Source organism: Hoplias malabaricus, chromosome 9 (genome assembly GCF_029633855.1).
Source record: "Hoplias malabaricus isolate fHopMal1 chromosome 9, fHopMal1.hap1, whole genome shotgun sequence".
NCBI lineage: Eukaryota > Metazoa > Chordata > Actinopteri > Characiformes > Erythrinidae > Hoplias > Hoplias malabaricus.
Genome location: NC_089808.1, coordinates 25,889,654 through 25,900,887, shown reverse-complemented (window position 1 = coordinate 25,900,887; position 11,234 = coordinate 25,889,654). Strand labels below are relative to the sequence as shown.

Here is an 11,234-nt window from a genome sequence, read left to right as displayed (position 1 = left end):
TTTTTATTTAAGTAGTTTGGTATTTTAGAATTTTTGCTATTTTAGTATTTTAATGTTTTAGTTTTTTGTGGTATTTTGGTATTTTAATATGTTGGAGCCGGTCCTGTCGGTCACAGGCTCCCTCGACCAATCAGTGTTCTCTCTCTGACGTCAGCGGCCTGTGGCTTCGCGGCATTTGGAGCGCCCCCTGGCGGTCAGGTGGTCGCTGCGGTGCGTCATGGCGGAGCGCAGGAGACAGAGGAGGCGAGTCCAGGTACGTTACTGAACCCCGCTTAGCGGCTGAGGTCGGCGTGGCGCGGTCCGGCTCCAGGCGCCCATCCCGGCGGGGCCTGCTGCTCGGGTCCGTGGCTCACGGGGCGCGGAATGCGGCTTAGTTTATCCGAGCATCGCGTGTTTTTGAGCGGTGCTTCTCCTTTAGCCGAGACGCTAATGCTACCGCGGCTCGCGCCTGGAATTCTGGCCACGTAACGGGCTCTCATGCGCTGGCACGAGCACGAGCCTCTGATCTCCGTGTGTTTTATTTTCTCGTGATTTGGGGTTTTAACGCTCGAGCGCTGCGAAAAATGTTAGCCTGGAGGATAACCACATCTAATTTACCTCAGACAACACGGCGAAATAAACATAACATATCTCAGAGTTACACAGAAATAAGGGCAGGATGTTTCTCATTTACTCATCCAGCTGTTATCTGTGGTTGTTGATGTGCAGAAATTAGCCTCAAGCTCGATTAAAAAGAAACTGTTACGTTCTAACTTTTATACCATTTCTTTCAGTTTCAGTACATAACTTTAAGTACACCGTTAGCTATATCCATTATTGCAGTGTAAAATAAAAGAAATTGAAACGTTTTCCCTAAAATTACAGGCAGATAATTATTTGTAATATGGCATTTTGAAAAGATTAATTTGGCTTAATATAACTTACTAAGAACAGCAAACATTTCTTGCATTACTGTAGAATTTTTATTTATTTAATATTTCTAAGTTTATTTGAAGGTGTACTTTGTAGTTTTAATGTGCACAGCTTTGCTCCAAACATATTCTCCCAAGACTGCATTCTGCTTGACTGCTGTTATGTAAGACTGGATTTAGTGAAAAATGCATGTTTTTCCCAAATTAATCACCTTGCTTGTTATTTATTTGTCTGTCTTTGAAGTCCTGCTTGGCTTCAGGTCTGTAATTTTATCTGACTAGTGCACAATGTACTTCTATAAAATTGTTTAAACGTTTCGTTCGCCACAGTTAATGAATTAGAGTGTAAAACATTCATAAATATGTGTGTTTCATAAAAACGTAGAAATAATGTGTTACTGTATGGTTGGTGCTGGGTGATATGACACAAAACACTGACACGTATAACATTTCTCTTTTACAGTATTTGTTTTTTCTCTTGTTTAGATTGCGCACCTTATGGTAGATCGATGAGAGTGGTCAGAGTTCAACGTTAATCTCCCACAGGCCTTTAAACATAACACACCAACCTAGTGACGCAACTGGGTTGAAATTCAGGGTCATCAGCTTGAAGGAAATATCCTGCTCCTCCATGTGTCTGGGTTCTTGGCTCTGGGTTATATTTTTCTTCAGTGTGAAAGAGCTAGGAATAGAATGCTGTAGTGCACATTCTTGAGAAAGACAACTAATCTTTAACATAACGTCATGCAGATTGAGTAAACATCTCCATTTCCATGTTTTGTAGCATGTGGCTTGATATTTTGCCCTGTTTTACCTGTTTACACAGTGATGGGAGGTGGTACTTATCTGGAGCCTGTTTTCTGCTTTTCGTTGCAGATCACAGTTGCAATCTTTTGAGGCAATGACAAAATTAATGTGATCTAAATATGGTCTTTATATGTTGGATCTTACCCTGGTTTGTTACAGATTTTATATTGTATGCAGTCTTGTGTCCCTGATGTTCGTATCTGAGCGTTCCTCTGATTCTGGCCCTTCCTGAGCCCCTCTGTAGTTGATTAATTGCACTTGGACTGAAAGAGGACACAGAGGACGGTGTGAAACCTCACTGAAACTCTGCTCTGGTTTTAGCCGATGACTCTATGATTTAAATTAATTTGGCTGCCTTATAGTTGAGTTATTGAGTTTTAAAACATGCTTTTACTCTGGCTATGTTCACACAGCCGGTAAAAGTGGCCCAAATCTGATTTCATGATATTCTGCTGTTTACATTCTCTGTATAATGCCCCCTCCAGGGTGTATTCCTGCCTTGCACCCAATGATTCCAGGTAGGCTCTGGACCCACCGCGACCCTGAATTGGATAAGCAGTTACAGATAATGAATGAATGAATGAATTCTCTGTATAATGTGACCTGTATCTGACATCAGATTGAACAGATCATGCTGCAAACTGACCCACACGCGCCCGTTTATTATTGAATTGAAGGAATGGGACCAGACTGGTGGTTTATTGCAGCACTGTATCACAACACTGCCCCTTTCTTTATTCCAAAGGAGATTTTTGTTGAAAACAGAGTATTAATTAAAGACTGCAAAGAAAATTAAAACACAAACTTCACTCTAAGCACAAATATCCTGGGTCTATCGCAAACACAAGGTTTCCAAAAAGGAGACAAGTACTGGAAAACTGAGTTTAATATTTCTATCGTCCATATTTAAGCAGCTTCATACAGACACAAGCAATATAAAACAGATATAAAACTACAAAAATATAAACTCTTCTCTTGTTTGTTACATACAAGATACATACAAGTTTTATTTTCTCATAAATGAGAGACAGGAACCTGGATTAAGATGTTTCACACAGTTTTCATTTTCCAATATTCTTTACAAAAAGAAAATGCTAGTAGTCCGGAGATTGTTCTCAGCACCAGTACGATGTAACAGTCACCTGAATTCAGATCTGACCGGTCAGACAGTGTTGCACTCCCACAGATCGAATGCCCCAAATCTGATTTTAAAAAGTCAGATTCAGTGTGATTTGTGCTGTTTCAAGTTGAAAAACACAGCCACACAAACCACACACCTGTGTCATATGAAGAAACAGATCAGATAAGTGAATCTTTTACCTGCTATATGAATGCAGCCTCCGTCTCCAAACGTATGGAGCTCAGGTTTCAGTTTGGAGGGAGTCTCCGAACTGAAATGGTGATTTCTGTTCTCCTGTTTACTGTCAAATTCTTGTATGTGAGAGCTACAGCAGGTGATAAAGGAATTTGTTGTTGTTTATTGCAGGAGGTCAGTGAACCTACCAAGGAGGAGAAGGCGGTGGCCAAGTATCTACGCTTCAACTGCCCCACCAAGTCCACCAACATGATGGGGCACAGAGTCGACTACTTTGTGGGTGAGTGCACTGGATTCTACTGAGCTTTTGTGATGAGAAATACAAGAATTTTGGCAACAGCTAGAGAATAAATTATGTTAATTTTTTCATTCTTCATCTACTTACACGTCTGGGAATTTCATTTTTGCCGCTTTGGTTTCGGTAGGGTTTTTTTGTTGAATAAAATGAGAATGGTGATTTCTAATATGACACCTCAGTTACCATGATGACAAATGACAGAATTCTGAATTGCAATTATACACAAAAACATTTAAAAAGTTTGTACACCTAATAGAAAACATTTGTGTTCATGTCCTTGCCTTTCTTTCTGTGGCTGTGTACAGTTTATTTTAAGCTATCATCTGTTTCCTTTAAGTGCTGTTAGTGACTGATGTTTGTCTCCTGTCCTGTCTTCTGGACCAGCCTCCAAAGCTGTGGACTGTCTCCTTGACTCTAAATGGGCCAAAGCCAAGAAGGGAGAGGAGGCTCTGTTCAGCACCAGGGAGTCAGTGGTGGATTACTGCAACAGGTGCTTCCTGCAGTGCTCTGCTCTCTATGCAAAAACACTGCCGTAACATGATCACACACCATTATCAGTACTCGTTTAACCAGCTTTCACACAGCTACTGAAGCCAGAACCTTGTTTCAGTAGTGATTCTAACATATTTCATCGGCTCTATGTTGTAAAAAGGGCACCTGCTGGAGGAGAGGATGGTATTGATTGACACTAATAATAAAATTGTAAAATAAGACCATCAAACCATGTGCTTTATGTATAGGCTCCTAGAGAATTGTGAGCTTATCACAGTATAAATTATGTGTGAGTCTCAAAACCCAGATCCGCACAGTCTGGATTAGAAAGTAAATTTATTTAAATAATGTTTCTTTAAATAATGAACTGCTCGCTGTTCACCCTGTCCCCGAGTGCACAGCAGTGAGGAGCACTTTATTCTCCATTCTCATTTTCTCCATTTTTACTCAGTGCTCTTATTTCTCTGCGCGCGTTGTCTGTTATGCTGCGTTTAACCTCGTTTTTGCTCTCTCACATGAACGCAGCGTTTTAAAGTGTGTGTGTGTGTGTGTCTGTGGGCTCCAGAACAACGTATTGTTATATGTTTCTATTGCATGTCCTCTCCTGCTGTGCTTTACTGCAGATTTACACCTACACCTAGGTGTAGCTTTACACCTACATGTGGTGTCATTCACTGTGTCACTCAAGCATGTGTTTGAAAATGTTTGTGTGTGATGTTTAAAAATCTCTGATCTTACTGTAGGCTCCTGAAGAAGCAGTTCTTCCACAGAGCCCTGAAAGTGATGAAGAAGAAGCCAGAGAAGGACCTAAAGAAAGAGAAAGAAAAAGAGAAGGAGAAGGCTAAGAGTGACAGCAGTAAAGAGGAGGAGAAAAAGAGCAAGAAAGAAAAAGAAAAAGAGAAGGAGAAAGAGAAGAAGAAGGACACTGATGTCACAGACACCAAGAAAGAAAAGAGTGTGAGTGTTTTTCTGTGTGTATTTGTATATTGGTGCGTGTTTGTGTTCTTCCTCCTTATCCTGGAAGTTCAAGCATGCTTTTATTTTGTAGGATGACAGCCCAGGATCACCAAAGAAAAAGAAGGACGCAAAGAAGAAGTTTAAGCTGGAGCCTCACGAGGATCAGATCTTCCTGGATGGGAACGAGGTGAGACGTTTTGTTTTATTTGATTAGAGCAGATTTGGTCAGCCTGTGTTGACCTGTCCGGTGACTCTGAACTAGCAGAAGTTACTGGAGTACTGGAGTTAAAGGCTTATGTGGGAACGGGAGACTGGGTGAAATATCAGCAAAAATGGGGGGTAAACCTTATAAATCCTTATAAATACAATTAAATCATGTATGTTTTATTTTTGGATGTAATACTAATAAAAATACATTTATAGAAAATGAAGTGTATTTCAGTGACTTTATAAATGAATTCGTGTAGGAATGAGACACCCCCTACAGGACACCCACAGGTCTACAATGGGAAAACTCTAATCTCTCTAACACCCCCCCCCCCCCGTCCCCCCCCCCCGTCCTGTTATGTGCTCTGCAGGTGTATGTGTGGATTTATGACCCGGTTCATTTCAAAACCTTCGCCATGGGATTGATCCTGGGTAGGTGCTTCGAGCAGGGAGCAGATCCTGCACTGATGATTTACATAAGGAGTTAAGTTAATGTTCTGTGCAGTGTTCTTTGTAGTGGTGTAATGGATCAAGGTTAAACTGTGATCCATAAGGATCACCCTCCACTCTTCGGGATACATGTGAATCAGAGAGATGGACTCCATTGATTTTACTGTTTAAATGAAACTCCTTTGTTCTGTGAGAGAGGATCTGATGTGTGTGTGTGTGTGTGTGTTGCAGTGATAGCAGTGATTGCTGCGACTCTGTTTCCTCTGTGGCCAGCAGAGATGAGAGTCGGTGTTTATTACCTGAGTGTCGCCGCTGGCTGCTTTGTCGCCAGTATCTTGCTCCTTGCTGTCGGTGAGAATTGATCCCTTATCCACATTGGGTCTGAGCATGACAGGGTCATGTCGGGAGCTGCACGTATTGCGGCGCACCTTTTGTGTTTTACTTTGCTCCAACCATGGCTGTGATGTTCTGTTCCTAGCTCGCTGCATCCTGTTCCTGATCATCTGGCTGGTGACGGGCGGACGACATCACTTCTGGTTCCTGCCTAATCTGACGGCTGACGTCGGTTTCATCGACTCGTTTCGTCCTCTTTACACTCATGAGTACAAAGGCCCTCGCTCCAGTGGCAAAAAGAGCAGCGGAGAGAAGGGAGACGGTAAGTCCACGGACGGAGGCAAAGCGCAGAAATCCGACAGTGAGGACAAGTCGGACAGCGAGAAGAAGGAGGAGGGCGAGGAAGATGAGGAGGATGAAGAGGAAGCAAAGGACATGGAGCGAAGGAATTCAGACACAGAGGACAGTGAGAGACGTGAGGATGAGGGATCGCAGCACAGCAACGGAAACGACTTCGAGATGATCACACGTGAAGAGCTTGAGCAGCACACACAGGATGAGGAGGAGGAAGAGGAGGAGGAGGAGGAGACGGAGGAGGGGAAAGGGTTGACTGTTCACACATAAAGACTTGGATCAGTGCCGGTTTTAGGAGAGAGAGACAGAGAGAAGCTCCCCATCACTTTCAGACTGAGATCTTCCACTATCAAACTTACAAACAGGGTCAGAGGTTTAAAGCGAGAGCAGAAACATGCCTTTCGGTGATAATGCATATATTTCAGTGTCCTTTTATTTTTTTTTTGGTCTATTTTTAAATCCCTGTTTAGAAACATGCTTATTCCTATAGAACCGTCTCACTCTGTCTATGACTCTGTGTTAATGTTTTTTTCCAGCTGTGGAGGTATCAGATGGATATCCAAACCTCACTGAGAGCGAGAATGGACCCCACTTTCAAAGACGAAGGAATGCTTTAACTGCTGCAAAAAAATGTTATCTGCCAAAAACCCCAGTGATCATCGTTTTCAGTGAGCAATGTGTTAGAAACGTAACAATTACTCGACAAGTCCAAACACTCTGATAATGAAAAGATGGTGTGTTTAGGTGCACAGCTGTGAGGGATAAACTTGTTTCCAGCATTAGCTCTGGTGCTGAATGTAAGATTTAAAATGGTTCTCAGTGGATTCCCAATCACTTTCACGTTCAGATTAAGCTCTTCCACCAAAAAGATGTAAAATAGTTTTTAAAACTGAGAGTAGAAACATGCCTTTGGTGACAATGCACGTTTTTCAGTGGCTTTTTGTTTGTTTTTTCCTCTAACGTTTTGTTTGGTTACCCCTATTTCAGTTTGAAGTTTAGAAAGGCTGTTTATTTTTGGTTCATTTTCCCGTCCCTCTCTGTATCTTTGTGTTGATTTGCGTTTCTGCTGCTGAGGTTTTCAATTGAGTTCTGTTCATTTTTGAAGAAGGGGAACATGCTCAAGTTGAAACCTAAAACATAACGCAGTATAATCCTCTTTAGTCAACACCTGCGTTCGTAGCGGTTTCTTCTTTTCTGATAATATACACAGTGGTGACATTTCTCCCCCTGCTCTAGAACCTTCAACCTGCAACATGTCTACAAACTTCACACAGCAGCTGCAGTTCTCCGCTGTACAGCTGGAGTCTGATCGTTTTGTGACTCAGAAAGAATTGGTCTGTGTTCACAATTGGTCTGAGACGGGGAACGTGCTGAAGTTGCCGTTAAACATTTCCTGCTAAGGAAACACATAATCTCTGTGTGATGATTTACGCTCCCTGTCATTTGAGCTGTATCGGTGCTAGCTCTTGCTCGAGTTGGACCAACATTTTATTATTCCACCTTCCTGATTAGGGACGTTCCAATAGTCAATACTGTGCAGATGTTAAATGAATGGATTTGTTTATGTTCGTTTTCTGTGTGTGATTGCCTCCAAGACGGATTCATGATAAAGGGTTAGTATTTAACACTAGTCTGGAGCTTGTCCGGCCGCTGGTGAGGAGTGAAGTCTGATTTGCAGAAGCTGGACTGGGTGTGAAAAAATAATGGGTGACTGGATTATGGAAAGCTTAATTAGTGCCAAAAAACACTCTCATCCACAAATGCGCACACGGTACATGGTCAGACTACGTTTATTTAATGCCCTAAAAATTCCCTCAGATGTTTACAGAGTTAATATAACACAAAGTCCTCTTCTGTTAAATCCAGGGAGGTTAGTGGGTAAAGGCGACAATTTGAGGGGAAGATGTTAAACACAGCTTTAAGATGAAAATGGAATCCTCTTTGTGGCGCTGATCCTGATTGAGCTTCTGAGAGACAAAGGGATGTCTTGGGGTTGCTCTTTATACATTTATGACTTTCTGTCTCAAGCGAGTTTCATGAAAGAACTCGGAAAAACTCTGGAGAATCAGGTGAACTTTTCACACATGTAGCCCACAATGGGAGATGTTCAGTGTCAGACATGTTCTCACAACTATGTTCCATGTAGTTCAGACAGGGGGCGGGGCCTGTTCAGCATGTGACCCTGACAGGGGAGGGACCTGTGCAATATGTGGTCCAGACAGGGGCAGAGTCTGTGCAGGGGATACAGTGTGATTCTCCGGAACATTCCTTACTCTGTTCACACAGCAGTCACTCAGATATAATCCGGACTGTGACCTGGGGGCAGGATAAAGTCTGGGTAAAATTTGTAATGAATCTGGGTTAATGGGCGTGTGTGAAAGGGGCTAAAGGGTCTGACCTGCAACGAAAACATAAATATAAATAGCTTTATGCTTTCTCTGTTATGTGACAGATTTAATAAAAATCATTCTTCATTTTACAAGACCCTAGGGTTAGAAATCTGTCTCACCTCTCATTTTGGATCCATCCTTCTTTTTGAATGATGCCCAAAATGCGTGGTGACTGCAACACTTCCACATGTTTTACATATTTATTAATATTATTTTACTTATTCAGCAGCTTTAGCAGACCCTCCATGTTCAGTTGGATATTTCAGAGCCGAGTTGTACGATGTGGGGTGCAGCTGCTCAGCAAGACGTCCCATAATAAAAAGAATAATAATTTTATTAAATGTATTTCACACTAATTAGAGATTAATTCTGGTGTTATTTTATATCACTGTAGTGCATCTTTCATGCTATTTAAAGAGAAATAGAAAAATGTATTGTTTCTATAAATTTATATAAAAAGCCAGGAGTAAAGAGGGTGCGTCCTTTGTTTTTGTTTTGATTTTTAAAGGGTATGTAAGTTATCTGTAATGCGAATTTATCCTTTCTCTGGTGTTTGTTGTTTTTCTAACGTAAACCATCAGCTGATACATCCACATTAAAGGCATAGGATCGTTTTTGTTTACATTTCCTGCTCATCAGCGTTTAATTTTTCCTTCGTGGATCGAATCTTACTGTGTTGTGTTTTCAGGTGAAGAGGAAATATCGTTGATTTCACTAACATTCGGTTTTGTTTTTGTCTTGCTGCCGGTCTTCAGGATGTTGTTATTGTTGTGATGAATGTTGACTCGGACTCAACTGGACACTCGTGTGGGTCAGTCTTTTGTAGGTGAATAATTAAAAAAATTCCTTTGGACAAAAGAACCAATCTATTTCAGAGCAGTAAAGGTATCACTCTGTATAGAGCTCTGAAATTGTGGTTGTCCTGTAGAGGGCGTCATGACCATATAAGGAGTTGTGGGTGTGGCTGGAGATTCATTTAAGGGTAGTGGGTTGGCTCAATTCCCATATAAGTAGTTGTCCAGGCCAGATCTACACTGATCACGCCCTCTACAGGACGAGGACTTTATTGCGTGGTCAAACTGCTTTTTTGCTTCTGTTCCTTGCTCTGCGTCGACTCTGGAGCACTGTCGCGAAGGGAGCTGTTTAACTTTATTTTCCTTAGTTTTTCTGGAAATTGGGAGAAATTGCTGTTCTGCAGTGTTTGTCTCGGCCTGCTGTGTGATGGTGTATTTAAACCATGCTGCGTGTTTCTGATTGTTCTTGTTTTATTTTATCCGCTGAACTTGTCTTCTGCATATTCAGATCAATATTTGTCAGAATATCACTCAGAACTGTCCTGCGCCACATCTGGAATATAAGTGTCAAAGTATCCCTGTATCCCTGCAATAAAACATAGAATGCTAATTTAGTCTACCCTTTTATTGCTTTATTTTATGTCTGTGATTTATTAACATTTTTAAATCACTACAATAAACAAGAAGAAAAGACTGGGTTACTTTAATCTTTATCTCATTGTTATTAAGAAAGTGAATTTTTAGAGTGTGGTGGAGTACTCCCTCAGAAAGTTGACCTGTAAAACCCTGCAGGTTCCCCACAGTGTGTTCTTAAGAGTTCCTCAGCCTGCAGTGGAGCTACTTCACCACAGTGAGACGCACTCCTTCCATTCACAGAGGCTTTAAGAACAAACCTGGTCTCCACTGTTCCACACTAATTATAGCAGGGATCAAAACCTGACCAGTGTTTTCAAACCATGATTTCCCCTCTCCAAATACTCCTGTGGTCAGTCTTGAGAGGGGGGGGGGGGTCACTCCTGAGAGAGAGGAGGTGTGGTCAATCCTGAGAGAGAGCTTCTCAGAACGTCCGGGGTCTCTCGCGCACAATACTAAACCTTTCCATTCCACCTTATGGAATGCCCAATTGCACTGCTGCAATATTTGCTTAGACTTTCACTCATTCATTCACTGATTAATTTAGTAAGTACAGCTATGTTTAGTGGACAAAACCCCATTTAAATATATTGTCATATAACACATATGTGCAGTGAGGTTGTATTCTGAAATGGGATTCCAGTTGCCACTTAGTTAAATGACTGTTAGGGGAAGTATTTTGGAAAAGGTATCCAGTGTCCAGTCAATATATGGGTTTAGGACTCACTAGAGTTGCCCTCACTCTGTCCAGACCATCAGCATGTTGAAGCAAATTGATCTGGATACAGTTTACAGAACTATAATGCAGTCTGAGTGGACTATGGCTTCACCAACCAAATTCAAATATACTCATTGAGGTCAAATGTATTACAAAAGGGATGTATAATGTTAAGTCTAAATATTTTATGGGAAAACATTTTTATGCCAAAACAACATTCATCATTGCATCCCATGTCCCATTGATCCCATGTTTCTCTTTAGATCTGTAAAATTCCACTATTCAAAACCCATATATTGGACAGTGGAATTTTACAACAATAAAGACAGGTATGGGATAGTACAATGGCCAAAGTTAAGTCTAAGTATTTTTTGGAAAATAATTCATTCATTCACTATCTGTAACCGCTTATTCAGCTCAGGGTTGCGGCGGGTCCGGAGCCAACCTGGAATCATTGGGCGCAAGGCGGGAATACACCCTGGAGGGGGCGCCAGTCCTTCACAGGGCAACACAGACACACACACACTCACACCTACGGACACTTTTGAGATGCCAATCCACCTACCGTGTGTTTT

The 11,234-nt window shown here is 41.6% G+C and overlaps 1 protein-coding gene across 1 annotated transcript; it reads left to right on the top strand.

Annotated features, from left to right (window-relative positions):
- The first annotated feature begins 124 nt into the window (after positions 1-124).
- Positions 125-9,945, top strand: sec62 (SEC62 homolog, preprotein translocation factor). Its single transcript, XM_066681618.1, has 8 exons — positions 125-253; positions 3,205-3,313; positions 3,716-3,821; positions 4,567-4,780; positions 4,872-4,967; positions 5,359-5,419; positions 5,669-5,788; positions 5,916-9,945. Exons 1-8 carry the CDS (start codon positions 218-220, stop codon positions 6,392-6,394), a joined length of 1,221 nt encoding a protein of 406 aa, XP_066537715.1. The 5' UTR covers positions 125-217; the 3' UTR covers positions 6,395-9,945.
- The last annotated feature ends 1,289 nt before the right edge of the window (positions 9,946-11,234 follow it).